The sequence below is a fragment of the Dermacentor silvarum genome, chromosome 3, assembly GCF_013339745.2.
Source record: "Dermacentor silvarum isolate Dsil-2018 chromosome 3, BIME_Dsil_1.4, whole genome shotgun sequence".
Classification (NCBI taxonomy): Eukaryota; Metazoa; Arthropoda; class Arachnida; order Ixodida; family Ixodidae; genus Dermacentor; species Dermacentor silvarum.
Genome location: NC_051156.1, coordinates 60779486 through 60797829, shown reverse-complemented (window position 1 = coordinate 60797829; position 18344 = coordinate 60779486). Strand labels below are relative to the sequence as shown.

The following is an 18344-nucleotide window of genomic DNA, read 5'->3' as shown; positions in this document are numbered from 1 at the left end:
GAAACAACGTCGTCAGGTAGGTGGTTCCAATCGTTTGATGTGTGCGGTATGAAAGAAAAATATAATGTGTTTGTTTTGGAAAAAATGCCTTTAACTTTGTGTTTATGGTCAATCCGGGATGAGCGATAAGTGGGTGGCGTGATAAGCTCGGTACGTAGTGATGAATGATGGAAGACCTTAGCAAAGAGGCAAAGGCGGAAATACTTACGACGCAGTGACAGAAATGGCAGTGATAGAGCTTGTTTCAATGCTGTCATACTTGCTGTAAGGTGGTAATTAGAAAGAATGAAACGTGCGGCGCACGTTTCATTCCCTCTTCTCGTGCGGCGCACGTTCTGCGGCCTGTGCGGCGCACGTTCTGAATTAATTCTAGAGACCCAATTAAATTTGCGTGATGAGGGTTCCAGATTGCAGCGGCGTATTCTAACTTCGAGCGCACTAGAGTTTTGTATAGAAGCGTTTTAAGGGCAGGTGGGGCTTTATTGAAGTTACGTCGTAAGTATCCCAATGTGCGTTAGCACTGTTACTGAGCATATTAATATGAGTATTCCATGTCATATTGTAGGTAATAGTAACCCCCAAGTACCGGTATGATGATACATGGTCGAGTTCGAGGTCACCTAGTTTGTACGTTGAGGAGCTATCGTACTGCCGAGAAACAGTCATTAGTTTGCATTTGTTAGGATTTAAATTCATGAGCCAGTTATCGCACCAACTTGAAATGTTATTTAAGTCTGTCTGTAGGATATTTTTATCGGTATCGTTGCATATTTCCCTGTAAAGTACACAGTAGTCGGCATACAAATGCACAGAAGAAGAAACGCAGTTAGGCAAATCATTGATGTATATTAAAAACAAAATTGGGCCTAAAACTGGACCCTGTGATACTCCCGATGTTACATTTACTTCAGGTGAGTTATGACCATTAATTGTGACGTACTGCAAGCGGTTTGTTAGAAAGCATTTGAGCCAAGATAGTATGTTACAGTCGAGATTGAGTGAAGTGAGTTTTAACACTAGTAAGGCGTGATTAACTTTTTCAAAAGCCTTCGCAAAGTCTAAAAAAATGCAGTCTATCTTGGAGTGTTTGTAAGTATAGTATGCAGATGATGAGTGAACAGAAGTAACTGGGTTTCACAGGAAAATGTACGCCTAAAACCATGTTGGGCCGATGCAAAAAATGAATTAGATTCTGAAAATTTAGCTATATGTGAGTACAATATATGTTCCAGAAGTTTACACGGAATGCTTGTTAATGAGATGGGCCGGTAGTTAAGAACGCAGTGTTTATTGCCAGACTTATGTATTGGAACTACCTTACCAATTTGCCAATCTAGCGGCAAGATTCCTTGATCAAGAGACTGCTGAAAGATCTTGTGCAAAAAGAGAGAAGAATATACACGTGTCTGTTTCAGAAACATTGAGTTAATGTTGTCAGTACCACATGATGGGGATGTTTTAAGGAATTAAGTGCAGAATTCCAGCAGATTCAAAAATTATAGGAAACATTGGGTAATATTCACGGCACACAACTGTGTCAACAGGCACAGCGGTGTTTCCCGAGAAATTGGCAGAAAAAATATTGTTAAATAAAAGTGCACATTGAGATGCTGGAAGCGGCTCACCAGACTCATTGTTGATTGAAAGTTCAGTGCTTTCGTTAGAATTGATTACGTTCCAAAATTGCTTTGGGTTCCTTGATAAAAGCTCAGGTAATGTATGGTTATGAAAATGATTCTTAGCAGTATACACAGCTTCCGTATACTCTGCTTCTGCACTGTGATACGCTTCCCAGCGATCTGAAGTGTTTTGCAACTCAGCCACGCGGAAAAGACGTTTCTTTTTATTACACAAACGTTTCAGATTCGTGTTATACCATGGCGTTTTTTTATTGCTTCGTACACGCCGAATGGGCGTGTAACTTCTGGCGTTGAAGTTATTTCTTTGGAGGTTGGCAATACAATGCTGGCGGATAGGTTACCTTTTTTATCCCAGAGGAAACCCGCTCAATGCTAAGGACCGGCAACGCATGCAGTCCTTTTCGAGGAGCGGTCCATGGACTTGGTCACACACATTCTATTGCTCAATATGCCTGTTACTATTCTTGCAGCCAACTACTGTACACGTATTCCCTCTACCGTGCCACATTTTGAAGCATGAATGGAGCACAGTGCGTCAACGAACACCAAGTTGCGTATTCGACAGCTGATCGCACAGTAGAAGGGCAGAATCGGTAATGGTGTCGTATTCGTTCGCTTTCGCTGAGGAAATGAGCGGCGCGCCGCCAAAAGGGCCATCTCGTGCCTCTAGAGGAAGCTGCTCCGCGAAAAGGGTCTGTAGTTAGGAATTACTTTTACTTTATTTTTTTTTATTTCGCATTGTTATGCTTCCTGTTTTACCGCTCCTCTCTGTAACGTCCTCGGGGCTTCGCGGTAAAATGAATAAATTGTAGCGACAAACACGTACTAATAAATAAATAAATTGCGGGAGCTTGGGTGCGATGTTATGCTTTGCTGCCGGTAAAGACTCTTCCGTTTAAGTTGATTTGAAGGGGTTGTAAGTGTTTATTGCAGGAAACGCATACATCATCTTGGTCACCACCCAATGTTACCTGCACAGCGGTTGTCACCGCTGACCGGTCGAGATTTCCCGGCCCGTGGAGGAGCTGTTAAGGTCGACATTCTACTTAATCGATTCTGGTGCCCTCATTGTAAACTTAACAAGAGTGGCATTGCGGTCACTTGACTCGCCGGCATCATCATAGCAAAAATTTCCTTTATAAGGCTTGCTGCGCGGGACCGGGTTTGCCAGGCGTTGTTTAAATGGTAGGGCTTGGCCCTGAGAGCGCGATGGGGACAGGGCAATTACTACACCGTAAGAACAGTTGCACCCTTTGGGGCGTATTTTTGCCACAGAACAATAATCGTCATCTGACTTGCGTGGCTTTCCTTTCTTTAACGCTGTGCGCCCGGCACTTCTCGGTCACGAACAACAAGAGCGTTATCAGCGTGACACAGCGTTCTCGACAGGAAAGTAGCAAGTGCAGAGTTTTCAAGATAGGAAACGCAAGCAAGACAGATGAGGATTATTGTTGTGTGGCAAAAATGCACCCCAAAGGGTGCAACTGTTTTTAGAGTGTATGACCTCTGAAACTCGACCGAAAAGCGCATTGAAAGGTGCACTTGCACATCTGCAAACAGCCCAAGCTGAGCACAACCGTGAGTCAGCGAATTACCGGTGCCATGAGTGGCTTTTGTCGACGACGTGTCATTCCAGTCAACCTTCCATAACGTTCTGCCTCAAGTCATCGCATTCAATGAGCATTTCGGGAGGAGGCTTTGCTTCTGGCAAAACTGTTGTGCGGATGACCTTTCCCCTGAATCGCTGAGACAGTGAGTCCCGTGTCCCCTTTTCACTTTGTGATCGCGAGGAGCACGTAAGCTAATAGGCTGATTCTTGTCCCTCCAATTCGGGGTCCCACGACGGATTCCAACTACCTAATTGGCCGTAAATGGTATCACTTATTTCTCTGATCTAGGCGTATGGGGTAGAGGGATGCGATTTAACGGGTTTACCTTGGGTGTAACGTTTAGTACTGCAGAATAACCCTGTACATTTGAGGATGGTCCTGATTAATTTACGCGCACCAAGAACCTCTTTTACCTAAGTAAAATAAACCCTCTGCTTTTGCTTCTCTCTCTCTCAAATTCTGACTTGTCATTAGCTCTCTGTAGGAAGAGACGGATAACGGCGTGAGGTCAAAGCGTGCCATGCCCCGGTAGCACAGGCCAGCTACAACTTATCAGGCGTCCTGGCCTCCAAGGCAAGTGAGCCCGTAGAGTGACGTCCGACTCCTATCCCAGTCTACTAACAATGATTGTAAAGAAGATGTTTCAGGGCACCTTTATTAAACGGCGCACAAGGTCTGCCAAAACAAAACCAAAGGAAACCTGATTTGGTGCTTGAACATGGCAGAGGCGCTGCCGCCTGTTAGTCTGCCTTTCTGTCTCCGGGATCTTCAGCTGCATTCTGGTCGTGTTTGTATGAGCTTTCTTCGTAAACCTTTGAGAACAGAGTAGTTTTGTTTAAGGTGTACTTACACGCGCTTCAAATGAAATATTGTGTAGGATTCACGTGGAAAGCGATTGAAAACACAACTACTTATGATTCGAAAGTCGTTTTTATTTTGCTGCTGTAGAAACCGGCTGTATTATTGAAAAGTAGTGGTGACAACTTCCAAGACTAAAGGAATTTCTGGTTTTTTGTACGTCCTGAGCGACAGAGTGATGCTGACATGAGTACTGCCAGTTATTTAGTTTGCGTACTGCTCTTTGCTATACAAATTGCGCATTTGGACACGCATACGGATGACTTCGCATTACATTTACCACTTAAGCTGCTCCCGAATTAATCTGAAACATCTGTTATTGACGGTAAGTTACAGAAAATTTGACAAACTCAGCTAGTAACTGACTAAAACCGTGAGCAACGCTACGAGTATTGCACATTTTCCGACGGATACGTCAGCGGCACTCAAGCTTTCGTTACGCACAACATAATGACCTTCTGTGATTTTAGCCGGCGTACTGTCATTTCCGGTTGGAGGATGCGTCTCATTTGCAGCAACAGAGAGAGGAGCATTTGTTACCTCCACGGACATTGGAATTTCACTTGGTGTACCATGATTTTCAGGGTATTTTGTAGTATTGGCTTCAGGAGGCGCCTTGCTCTCAGGCACGGGGGCTTTGGTTCTATGAAACCATTTTTCTCCAGCACTACGCAGTGCCTGAATAATCGATCCAACTTGTGCCGCTGAGAAATGGCTGAGGACGTTTCCGTGGGATGATTGTTTCCTCACCGAATCTGTGGAGACTCCTCCGTTAGTGTTTTCTGCTTGCCCTAAATGTAACGTATTTGTACTAGCAGCTGTCGTTTCATTGTTTGAAGTAGGTGCACCTCCCGTCGTGGGCACTTTCGGCGATGAAAGTCCACTGTCACCTGTAATAGTAACATATGCTGGCACATCGGGGTGAAATACAGCCTGAGTCTTTGGCACATGGGTTTCTATTGACTCGTTGTCGAGAAATGTCGGCTGCCGTGAGCTGTCACCAAATTGGCCCTTGTTCTCGGTTGGCATGGTTGTACGATTGCCGCTTGTTATTTTCACATCTATGTGATTATTGCCCTGTGACATTCCTAGCATGCTTGACACCAACGTGGAAGCACTCGTTGTTACAAAACGTGTCGAATTCACTTCATTTTGGCCCGGAAAATTTCCACCGTAGGTTGGCTGACTGCTATGCAACATTGAATGTGGAGGTAAAGGCACAATAGTGTTTGTCTCCACACCTTGAGTGTGGCTTGTCGAGGTTTTCGTTGAGTACGTGCTGTCATCTCTTGCAGGTTGTGTTGTCGTTCCGGTGCTGATCTTCACTCGACTGCTTTCTGGAGACTTACTTTGCGCGGTGACCGCTTCGCTGTGTGACGAGGTGTTTGTTATTTTATTGGAAATCTTTGATTCTTCACCGTTCGTCACTGTGTTCGGATGTGTAACATCGCGGATAGGCGTCGATGTGTCATTGCTACTTAACGGCACCGTCGGAACATAGTTGGAAACTTTCGAGTGGCCAGGATGCGCGGGAGATGTATGTGGTAGTCCATTAAGGTCCGTTGGCTTCACATTCGATTGCGGAGAGAGAGTAGTAGCAATTGCACTGAAATTTTCGGTTGTTGTCCGCTCGATGTGTGGAGCACCCTTCACGTGGAGACCTGGAAGTGTACCAAAAGAAAATGGTATCGTGAATGAACTGGTGTGAGAGAAATTGCATTTTCGTCAGCCTCGTGCTCTTATGAGAGCCTAATAATAACCCGCGGCCTCATTAAGCTAAAAAGTGTCTCAAGACGAGTTTCAATATCTGATTGATAGCGCACATCATACAGTTATTTTCGCGAACATGACGCTGCGTCCTTGGAGCTGAGAAGGCCTCTCACGGAGATATTACAGGAACCAAAGACAACCCTTACGGCGAACTAAAATAATTTCTTACATCTCCTATGTCAGGAAACAAATCATCGTTGTCAAAAAGTTGTTTTTAGGCGACAAAATGACGGAAGCGTCCGGTAGCAATGGCGCGCCGTTCGCTTTGAGAACACTACAACTCACGACGTATAAACTACCTTTCAGAACTTGTCAACATCATCAGCCTATGTTTTGTCCACTGCAGGACGAAGGGCTCTAAGTGCGATCTCAAATTACCCCTGTCTTGCGCCAGCTGCTTCCAACTTGCGCCTGCAAATTTCCTTACTGCATAGCCCCACCTAGCTTTTTTCTGCCCAGAATAAAATTAGGTGGGAGCGCACACGGCAGGCATTGCCAAATTCTGGCTGGGAGCTTACCACTGTCGTTTAAAAGGAAAGTGTACAATCATTGCATCCTACCGGTGCTAACATACGGGTCAGAAACTTGTAGATTAACAAAGAATCTCGAGAACAAGTTAAGGACCGCACAAAGAGCGATAGAACGAAAAATTTTAGGCCTAACATTCAGAGACAGGAAGACAGCGGTGTGGATTAGAGAGCAAACGGAGATAGCCGATATCCTAGTTGACATTAAGAGGAAAAAATGGAGCTGGGCAGGCCATGTAATACGTAGGCTGGATACCCGGTGGACCATTAGAGTTACAGAATAGATACCAAGAGATGGGAAGCGCAGTCGAGGACGGCAGAATTCAGAACTTGTAAATTGTAGCTAATCGTCGATAGCGCAGTTAGCTAGGTTGCGTTCGGGCATAAAGATACAGTTCGATGGGTTATTAAACTTTACTATTGAAGTACTCCGTGGCAATGTGTCTTGACACCGTTCATCTGGTTCATTTTTTGGTGGCGTGGCGCCGTCTCAGTGCTGCACTGTGATTCATAAGTCAGACTTGTACTATCAGCGTCAAATGAAAGCCGAACAGCGGAGCGCGTGCCACAAGCACCAGAAACAAGATAGTGCGCGCCGTCCAGTGCGCGCCGCAAACAGGATAGTGCGCGCCGCAGACAGGCCCACACATCCGGTTTGGTAGCACAGCGCCACCCCACTGAAGTGCGATTTTTTTTGCCTGCGTTCCCACTCGAATTTTTGAAAGGAAGAAGAAAAAAGAAAACAGAAGCGAAACCTGCGCTTCTGAATGTTGCTGAGTTTTCGCTTCTGTTTTCTTTTTTTTTTTCTTCGTTTCAAAAATCCGAGCGGGAACACGGGCAAAAAAAAAAAAAAATCGCACTACAGTGGGGTGGCGCTGTGCTACCAAACCGGATGTGTGGGCCTGTCTGCGCTGATGACTCGACGGCGGGCACTATGCTGTTTCTAATGCTTGTGGCACGCGCTCCGCTGTTCGGCTTTCATTTGACGCTGATAGTACATAACGAAATACATGCGGTTAATTACTTGCAATCAATTAGATTTCTCTGTGGACTTGTTATTTAACGGTTTTGTTTAATTGGTAACACTCACTTTAATTCAATTACTTCGTTTAGTAATGAATTATATTTAATCAGTTACATTATTGACGGAACAAGGTCTAACTGGCAACGCAGTTTAAGCACTTAGAGAAAGCTGGCACACCAGCCAGACGCTTGCCACGTAGGAACCCTACCGCAGCTGCATGGAGCCTTGACAGGCGTTTCACGCTGCTGCATCTAGTTTTCACACTCGGTGGCGGAAACACTGATTTTCTTCCACACCTACCTGTGGTCATTAAAATCAAGAAAGGGTGCTTCCATTGGTATGCATTTGTACTCATTCCAACGTCGTGATGCCGTCGTGGCCGTTTCAACGTCAATAATGTTTTGTCAGCCGATTCTCGTCATGTCATCATCGTCACGTCATCATCGTCATACATTGTCACGCCATCGTCGGCATAAATCATCGTCTTTCCGTTCGCGTCATCCAGTCGTCAGTAATCTCTCTGACGCCATCGTCCAGTGCTCAAAGTCAGGGGGGGGGGGGGGGGCCTACATTTTAAGGAGGGGCTCGGACTCCCTCCTCGGCAGGCAGCACTGAGACGCCCATTCGACAAATTGTGGAGGTGATTTTAATACGAGCACTGTCTTGTGCGGGGCAATTGTAACTCTCGAATTTGTCGTTTAATGATTGAAGCGCGATGAATTGGTTGATTTGGCACGAGTGAAAACAGGAAAGCAGGTATTGTCGCACTGCTCCGCGTATTTTTCCTACGTGCTACCATTTGTGGACCTGTTTTACTGCCGGCTCCTATGAACCCTTCACGATATACATATACACATATAATGTGAACGAGAAGAGGGGAAACCTAGCCAAGGGCAGCATCGGGGAGATTAGCTGCGGTTGAAATAGACAGGCAGGAAATAATCAAGGAAAAGGACATGTTATTAGCACCTGTGCTCGTGCTATACCGGTCGCCGGCCTATTAGCACCCCCCCCCCCCCCCCCCACGCCCTACCCCGGAGGAAGACTTTCAGCTCTGCCATCGTAACTATACAGTCGTCCTCATTCCAGCTTCTCGATACCATTTTTGACATGCTGTCTTCATCATACAGTCGTATTTACGCCATCGCCGTCATATAGTCGTCGTAATAATTGTCGTGCCATCGTCGTTATACACTCGTCGTCATCACGTTGTCCTCGTGCCACCGTCGTCAGGCTGTCGTCGTTGTACCATTGTCATGATTTCAGAACTGTCATTGCGCCGTCTTCATACAGTCGTCGTCGAGCATGTGTTGTCACACCATCGTCGTGATACCGTCGTGGTCGTGCCATCGTCGTCATTGCAGCTTCGTCACCGATTTTCGTCTTGCCTTCGTCGCCATAGAGTAGTCCTCAAACACGCATCATCACACCATCGGCATTCTTTCATCGCAAATATGCTGTAGTCATTCAATTGGGATTATGTCGCCGTATTCATGCCATCGTCGTCAATGCGTCAACGACATGCAGTCGTCGTCATGCACTCCCTGTCATACCGTCGTCGTCAGGCCGTCGTGGTCGTCCGATCAACATAATTCGGGCTTCGTTATCCGATTCTTATCATACCATCGTCAACACGGCATCGTTGCCACCCCGTCGTCATCGCGCCATCGTTGTCATACCATGGTCGTTTCTCAGTCATCGTCCCACCAGCGTCGCCATTCGCTCAGCCGCATACCATTGTCCTCGTGCCGTGGTAGTGCCGCTGTCGTAGTGATGCCGTCGTCATTTCAGAATTGTAATCACGTTGTTGTCTTGCCATAGCCGTCCTAACGACTTCGGCTGCGCCATTATATAAACGCTATAAAAATCCTCTGAAGTGTCGTTGAGAAAGCAGGACCTTCAGACCCCAAGCAATTCGGGGGAGCTGGAGATCGGGAGCAAGAACACCTAGCCCACAACACAGCTGACGCTCAAGCATTTGTGTTAAATACTTGTAGCATTCCTATGAGTTTTTTACACCTAACTAGCGTAAATTACTGCCATGCCGTGCCCTAAAATGCTGCCTGCCGTGGCACTTGGCGGGAAAGACCAGAACGGTTCCCGGCTGGTGTCAAAAAAATTTGGCTCCCAGCGAATTGTGTGCTTCTGTGCATGAAATAGAGTCCAGAAACTCCAGCTGCCACTGCTCGTATTGCAGCTCTAGAGATACCCTGCACCTAAAAAATTGACTGGCCATCCCGGCCCTGCGAAAGTGGATGTCCAGCGAAGCTGCCGAAAACCACCGCTACAACTGCTGATGTGGGATATAAACTGTTTTATTGCTTTTAAGTCATGTTAGTAAGGGTAATTTTGACAGCCCGCCGCGCTGGTCGTATTGCCGTTTTTTTCCCGTTTGCCGCTCCTGGTATTCACGCTGTTCCTCGGGAGTGCTATCTATGCGTTTCATACCCATATAGCGGTGCTGCAACAACAATGAAACAGTTGCCAGGCTCGTTCTCTTATTTACGAAAGCGTACTGACGTCACTCCGAACGTCGAAAGCTGCCGTTGCTGCGGCAGCTTGCGTAACTGTAATTTTTACCGGGAAACGTATGCAGCGAGCGCTATGTGCCACGCATTGTTATCAGGAGCGCCTTATCATCAATTATGTGGTTCGAATGCTTGTTTTGTGATGATTCTTTATTGAAACGAATGCTGTTCTGAATGTTGTATGCGTGACTCGAAAGAATGCATGCACTTTTCCCTTTACTTTGGTGAGTGCTAAAAGCTGCTATATCTGCAAAGTTTGCCACTAAAACTTGGTCGCTTGTGCCAACTACAAAGTATGTAGACCACAACAAGGCAGGCATGCGGTTCGAACGATACCCCATCCAGCGATGTTCGATGGTTTCTCCACGCTTCTGGAATATCGAGATGATTCCATGGCGAAGCTTTGGCTAGATCTGCTGTGCAGCTTCTATAACTGTGTTAACCTCGGTGAAATGGGAAATGTCTACCTCGCCTGCGAAGACTATGCACGATCATAATACGAAAAGAACCAAGTTTCTTTCACGACCTGGCAGCAATTTCGCTCGCAGCTTGCATACGCCTACAGAAGCGCCGAAATTGAGAAAGGAGCCTAACACGCAACTAGTAGAAATGAGCGCAGAAGTCAGACCATTCGCGTCTTTCTAGAAGACAAATCGCTTTTTTTTCATGGAACTGGAGGCGATGCACGAATGCTGCGAGAAGATGCGCCATATTCTGTGGAGTCTGCAAGGAGATTTCCCTGTGGAATTTCCGAGTAACCTCGACTGAGTTCGTCAGAAAGCGACCATAAAGGGACGCACAGAAACATGGGGGTCGCCACAGTATCAACGCCCCAGCATGTTTGTTATATGGCGTGATTTCTGGATATGACGGGGACGATTGTACCCTCGCCGGACTGCGCTAACTGCGCAGTCCGGCAGTGGTGGCCCAGTTACATGTGAGCTCTTGCGAGCACGTCATTCACAAGAAAATTCTACAGGCATTACAGCTGTCTCTCCCATATATAAAGTCGTCACGCTTTCGCCCTTATACCACCTTCATCCCTTGAGAATGGTCATCCCATTGTCGCTATTCCGTCGCCGTCATGCAGCATTCTACTGCACCATGGTAAGCTTAGAAAGCTTGCGAGTTCTTCAGCATTGCTGAGGACCGTAGGAGTTTGACTGAGAATGCTATTATCATCCTTTACAACGAAGTGTCATGGAGAAAGGAGAACTGCAGACCCTCTTGCTGTTCGTCGAGCTCGAGAGTGAACAAATCTAGACCGCACCACAGCTAACTCGTTACCCACTCGTAACCGCCTTGTGTTTTTTCTTTATTTCAAAATCACAACAAATGCGAAGCGAATATACAAAACCACAGCTACAAGAGGTAATGTACGTTTGATAGGGTAAAATATATTCGGAGTGCAACAAAGACAGGAGTTCTTAAATTTTTTTATAACGCCCGTTTATTTCGATATTGTAGATGTAGCTTTTCTTAATAATGGTAGACATTAATAACCAAAATTGCAAGAGTGATCTTCTTGCCATATTTTACGGTTGAATTGACAGTGTAGAGTTGCAGCTAATACGATGTTTTGCAAATTTCGTATCGCTCATTGTAAGGCCAACTACTTACTGTGCATGCATTTCGCGTGCACATATGACAATGCTAGCCATTATTTCTTGGCGTATAACATTGTCATATAGCCTAGTTAGGTTTAGTAATGTTCAATATATCGACGAAGTTAATTGAAAGCGTTAATAATACTAGATGACTAGTATGACTTAGAAAAATGCGTCGAATACGCTATCACAAGAATAGTTAGTAATAATGATATAGAATTGTTGGCTACTGACATTCCAGCAGCGCTTGACCTTTTGTCTTTTTTGGCTTTATTCGGTGCTTCGGAACGTCTTATGTCGTTTTTAAACAGGTGTACAGTGGATCCTGCTACTGTAGGTCGTCTCAGTGTGTCTGCAGGCGTCGTAAGACTGTCTACGGCTGCAAGGTGCGAAGTGCTGACAGCATTACGGGTGACCGATTCGTCAGAAGCAGTACTATTAGGTTCAGTCTTGTTTCCGAAATACCCCTTAGGGGTGGTTTGATGACGTGTTGATTCTTCTTTGGAACTAATTCCTGCTGCGACGCTTTTAACGAATGATTTATTGACAGCATTACGGAGAGTGTTACTGAATAATCCATGTTCCGGAGGTGGCGTCTTTGTCGAAATCGCTTGGTACGACATTCCTGTTTTGTTCGCCGCAACCACTGCTTTTGCTTTAGTAATTTCTGCATTCCTTGAAACTTCTGTAGTAGACGTTATGGTATGACTGTGTAAGTTGTCCAAGGTTTCTGTTTCGACAGGGTGATTGGAAGGAAGCATTTTTTTCACCGTGCTTGGCGTCCTTGCTGAGCTGGTCTCTGCATTGACTATGGCAGGCGGTGATTTACTTCTTTGAGGAAAATTACCCGCAACGTGATTTACTTCTTTAGTTGGTTTAACAACAAGGACTGAAGGCACAACGCCTGTTTTTGATTCATGTAGATTGGGCTCTGGTGTCAGCACAGGTTGACCACTGCCCTGTGTTCGCAGTGGGGTCTTCGTTTCATTGACGCCTCCTACCTCACTGGCTTGAATAGTTGGAGCAGCTGCAAGGGTTTCCTTATGTTCGGTGGAAATGAGACCTGCGTGCTTGTCGATGTGGTGAGGCGTCTTCGTTGCATTAACTACATCTGCAATGTATGTGTGGTTCATCAGATGAGCTGTTTCTGTCAGAGAGGCGGGTGTCGTTATTAGATGGGACACTGTATCTGAGACAGCCGCTTCTATCGTACTTCCCAGAAAACTACCTGCGGTATGATTTAGCTCCGTAGATGGTGTACCAGCGGGGACTGAGGCTGGAAAGTTTGTTTTCGTTGCGTCGGGACCGGACGATGGTGTCGGGACTGGTTGATCACCGGCCGGTGCGCTAACTGGCCTCATCGTTTCAGTGACGCCGCCTAACTGACTGCCTTGCGTCATTGTACCAACTGCAAGATCCGGCTTTTGCTCGAACGATGTGAGTGATGCGTTCTCGCCAATGTCGGTAAGCGTTTTCGTTGCGTTGTCGACTTCTGCAATGTCTGGTTGATTGTTCAGCTTAGCTGATTGTGTCAGGGAGCTGGGTATCGTTTCCAGAGTGGTCCCAGCACTGGAGACAGCCGACTCTGTCGTACTTCCCTCGGAACTACCCGGTGTATGATTTAGCTCCGTAGATGGTGTAAGAAGGGGGACTGAAGGTGGAGCGCTCGTTTTTGTTTCAGCGGAACCGGACGTTGGTGTCGGGACCGGTTGATCACCGGCCGGTGCGCTAGCTGGCCTCATCGTTTCAGTGACGCCGCCTAACTGACTGCCTTGCATCGATGTACCAACTGCAAGATCCGCCTTTTGCTCGGACGAAGTGATTGATGCGCTCTCGCCAATGTTGCTAAGCGTTTTCGTTGCGTTATTAACTTCTGCAATGTCTGTGTGGTTGTTAACCTTAGCTGAATCTGTCAGGGAGCCGGGTACCGTTTCCAGAGCGGTCACTGCACTGGTGACAGCCGACTCTGTCGTACTTCCCTGAGAACTACCTCCGGTATGATTTAATTCCGTAGATAGTGAAAGAAGGGGGACTGAAGATGGAGCGCTCGTTTTTGTTTCAGCGGAACCGGACGTTGGTGTCGGGACCGGTTGATCACCGACCGGTGGGCTAACTGGCCGCATCGTTTCATTGACGCCGCCTAACTGACTGCCCTGCATCGATGTACCAACTGCAAGATCGGGTTTTTGCTCGGACGAAATGAGTGATGCGCTCTCGCCAATGTTGCTAAGGTGTTTTGTTGCGTTGTCAACTTCGGCAATGTCTGTGTGATTGTTGACGTTAGCTGATTTTGACAGGGAGCTGGGTATAGTTTCCAGAGTGGTCCCTGCACTGGAGACAGCCGACTCTGTCGTAGTTCCCTCGGAACTACCCGGGGTATGATTTAGCTCCGTAGATGGTGTAAGAAGGGGGACTGAAGGTGGAGCGCTCGTTTTTGTTTCAGCGGAACCGGACGTTGGTGTCGGGACCGGTTGATCACCGGCCGGTGCGCTAACTGGCCTCATCGTTTCAGTGACGCCGCCTAACTGACTGCCTTGCATCGATGTACCAACTGCAAGATCCGCCTTTTGCTCGGACGAAGTGATTGATGCGCTCTCGCCAATGTTGCTAAGCGTTTTCGTTGCGTTATTAACTTCTGCAATGTCTGTGTGGTTGTTAACCTTAGCTGAATCTGTCAGGGAGCCGGGTACCGTTTCCAGAGCGGTCACTGCACTGGTGACAGCCGACTCTGTCGTACTTCCCTGAGAACTACCTCCGGTATGATTTAATTCCGTAGATAGTGAAAGAAGGGGAACTGAAGATGGAGCGCTCGTTTTTGTTTCAGCGGAACCGGACGTTGGTGTCGGGACCGGTTGATCACCGACCGGTGGGCTAACTGGCCGCATCGTTTCATTGACGCCGCCTAACTGACTGCCCTGCATCGATGTACCAACTGCAAGATCGGGCTTTTGCTCGGACGAAGTGAGTGATGCGCTCTCGCCAATGTTGCTAAGGTGTTTGGTTGCGTTGTCAACTTCGGCAATGTCTGTGTGATTGTTGATGTTAGCTGATTTTGACAGGGAGCTGGGTATAGTTTCCAGAGTGGTCCCTGCACTGGAGACAGCCGACTCTGTCGTAGTTCCCTGAGAACTACCCGCGGTATGATTTAACTCCGTAGATGGTGTAACAGCGGGGCCTGAAGCGGCAAAGTTTGTTTTCGTTGCGTCGGGACCAGACGTTGGTGTCGGGAGCGGTTGATCAGCGGCCGGTGCGCTAACTGGCCTCATCGTTTCAGTGACGCCGCCTAACTGACTGCCTTGAGTCGATGTACCAACTGCAAGATCGGGCTTTTGCTCGGACGAAGTGAGTGATGCGCTCTCGCCAATGTTGCTAAGGGTTTTCGCTGCGTTATCAACATCTGGCAAGTCTGTGTGATTGTTGAGCTTAGCTGATGCTGTCAGGGAGCTGGGTATCTTTTCCAGAGTGGTCCCTGCACTGGACACAGCCGGCCCTGTCCTAGTTCCCTGAGAACTACCCGCGGTATGATTTAACTCCGTAGATAGTGTAAGAAGGGGGATTGAAGAGGGAGCGCTCGTTTTTGTTTCAGCGGAACCGGACGTTGGTGTTGGGACCGGTTGATCACCGGCCGGTGTGCTAACTGGTCTCATCGTTTCAGTGACGCCGCCTAACTGACTGCCTTGCGTCGATTTACCAACTGCAAGATCCGGCTTTTGCTCGGACGAAGTGAGTGATGCGCTCTCGCCAATGTTGCTACGGTGTTTCGTTGCGTTGTCAACTTCGGCAATGTCTGTGTGATTGTTGAGGTTAGCTGATTTTGACAGGGAGCTGGGTATCGTTTCCAGAGTGGTTCCTGCACTGGAGACAGCCGACTCTGTCGTAGTTCCCTGAGAACTACCCGCGGTATGATTTAACTCCGTAGATGGTGTAACATCGGGGCCTGAAGCGGCAAAGTTTGTTTTCATTGCGTCGGGACCAGACGTTGGTGTCGGGAGCGGTTGATCAGCGGCCGGTGCGCTAACTGGCCTCATCGTTTCAGTGACGCCGCCTAACTGACTGCCTTGCGTCGATGTACCAACTGCAAGATCGGGCTTTTGCTCGGACGAAGTGAGTGATGCGCTCTCGCCAATGTTGCTAAGGGTTTTCGCTGCGTTATCGACTTCTGCAATATCTGTGTAATTGTTCAGCTTAGCTGATTGTGTCAGGGAGCTGGGTATCGTTTCCAGAGTGGTCCCTGCACTGGAGACAGCCGACTTTGTCGTACTTCCCTCAGAACTACCCGGGGTATGATTTAGCTCCGTAGATGGTGTAAGAAGGGGGACTGAAGGTGGAGCGCTAGTTTTTGTTTCAGCGGAACCGGACGTTGGTGTCGGTACCGGTTGATCACCGGCCGGTGCGCTAACTGGCCTCATCGTTTTATTGACGCCGCCTAACTGACTGCCTTGCATCGATGTACCAACTGCAAGATCGGGCTTTTGCTCGGACGAAGTGAGTGATGCGCTCTCGCCAATGTTGCTAAGGTGTTTCGTTGCGTTATCAACTTCGGCAATGTCTGTGTGATTGTTCAGCTTAGCTGATTTTGACAGGGAACTCGGTATCGTTTCCAGAGTGGTCCCTGCACTGGAGACAGCCGACTCTGTCGTAGTTCCCTTAGAACTACCCGCGGTATGATTTAACTCCGTAGATGGTGTAACAGCGGGGCCTGAAGCGGCAAAGTTTGTTTTCGTTGCGTCGGGACCAGACGTTGGTGTCGGGAGCGGTTGATCAGCGGCCGGTGCGCTAACTGGCCTCATCGTTTCAGTGACGCCGCCTAACTGACTGCCTTGCGTCGATGTACCAACTGCAAGATCGGGCTTTTGCTCGGACGATGTGAGTGATGCGCTCTCGCCAATGTTGCTAAGGGTTTTCGCTGCGTTATCAACATCTGGCAAGTCTGTGTGATTGTTGAGCTTAGCTGATGCTGTCAGGGAGCTGGGTATCTTTTCCAGAGTGGTCCCTGCACTGGACACAGCCGGCCCTGTCCTAGTTCCCTGAGAACTACCCGCGGTATGATTTAACTCCGTAGATAGTTTAAGAAGGGGGATTGAAGATGGAGCGCTCGTTTTTGATTCAGCGGAACCGGACGTTGGTGTTGGGACCGGTTGATCACCGGCCGGTGTGCTAACTGGTCTCATCGTTTCAGTGACGCCGCCTAACTGACTGCCTTGCGCCGATTTACCAGCTGCAAGATCCGGCTTTTGCTCGGACGAAGTGAGTGATGCGCTCTCGCCAATGTTGCTAAGGTGTTTCGTTGCGTTGTCAACTTCAGCAATGTCTGTGTGATTGTTGAGGTTAGCTGATTTTGACAGGGAGCTGGGTATCGTTTCCAGAGTGGTTCCTGCACTGGAGACAGCCGACTCTGCCGTAGTTCCCCGAGAACTACCCGCGGTATGATTTAACTCCGTTGATGGTGTAACAGCGGGGCCTGAAGCGGCAAAGTTTGTTTTCGTTGGGTCGGGACCAGACGTTGGTGTCGGGAGCGGTTGATCAGCGGCCGGTGCGCTAACTGGCGTCATCGTTTCAGTGACGCCGCCTAACTGACTTCCTTGCGTCGATGTACCAACTGCAAGATCGGGCTTTTGCTCGGACGAAGTGAGTGATGCGCTCTCGCCAATGTTGCTAAGGGTTTTCGTTGCGTTATCAACATCTGCGAAGTGTGTGTGATTGTTGAGCTTAGCTGATTTTGACAGGGAGCTGGGTATCGTTTCCAGAGTGGTCCCTGCACTGGAGACAGCCGACTCTGTCGTAGTTCCCTGAGAACTACCGGCGGTATGATTTAACTCCGTAGATGGTGTAACAGCGGGGCCTGAAGCGGCAAAGTTTGTTTTCGTTGCGTCGGGACCAGACGTTGGTGTCGGGAGCGGTTGATCAGCGGCCGGTGCGCTAACTGGCGTCATCGTTTCAGTGACGCCGCCTAACTGACTGCCTTGCGTCGATGTACCAACTGCAAGATCGGGCTTTTGCTCGGACGAAGTGAGTGATGCGCTCTCGCCAATGTTGCTAAGGTGTTTCGTTGCGTTGTCAACTTCGGCAATGTCTGTGTGATTGTTGAGGTTAGCTGATTTTGACAGGGAGCTGGGTATCGTTTCCAGAGTGGTTCCTGCACTGGAGACAGCCGACTCTGTCGTAGTTCCCCGAGAACTACCCGCGGTATGATTTAACTCCGTAGATGGTGTAACAGCGGGGCCTGAAGCGGCAAAGTTTGTTTTCGTTGCGTCGGGACCAGACGTTGGTGTCGGGAGCGGTTGATCAGCGGCCGGTGCGCTAACTGGCGTCATCGTTTCAGTGACGCCGCCTAACTGACTGCCTTGCGTCGATGTACCAACTGCAAGATCGGGCTTTTGCTCGGACAAAGTGAGTGATGCGCTCTCGCCAATGTTGCTAAGGGTTTTCGTTGCGTTATCAACATCTGCGAAGTGTGTGTGATTGTTGAGCTTAGCTGATTTTGACAGGGAGCTGGGTATCGTTTCCAGAGTGGTCCCTGCACTGGAGACAGCCGACTCTGTCGTAGTTCCCTGAGAACTACCCGCGGTATGATTTAACTCCGTAGATGGTGTAACAGCGGGGCCTGAAGCGGCAAAGTTTGTTTTCGTTGCGTCGGGACCAGACGTTGGTGTCGGGGGCGGTTGATCAGCGGCCGGTGCGCTAACTGGCCTCATCGTTTCAGTGACGCCGCCTAACTGACTGCCTTGCGTCGATGTACCAACTGCAAGATCGGGCTTTTGCTCGGACGAAGTGAGTGAT

General features: G+C 48.2%; 1 protein-coding gene across 3 annotated transcripts in view; it reads right to left on the bottom strand.

Moving 5' to 3' along the window:
• Positions 1 to 4161: 4161 nt before the first annotated feature.
• The window catches only part of LOC119444412 (mucin-5AC-like), a 66213-nt gene continuing 52030 nt past the window's right edge, over positions 4162 to 18344 (bottom strand). For all 3 annotated transcript variants that reach the window (XM_049663313.1, XM_049663314.1, XM_049663315.1), the window contains one exon: positions 4162 to 5769. In XM_049663313.1, coding sequence (XP_049519270.1) covers positions 4463 to 5769 — 1307 coding nt within the window. In that variant the 3' untranslated portion in view covers positions 4162 to 4462. The remainder of the gene's footprint in view (positions 5770 to 18344) is intronic.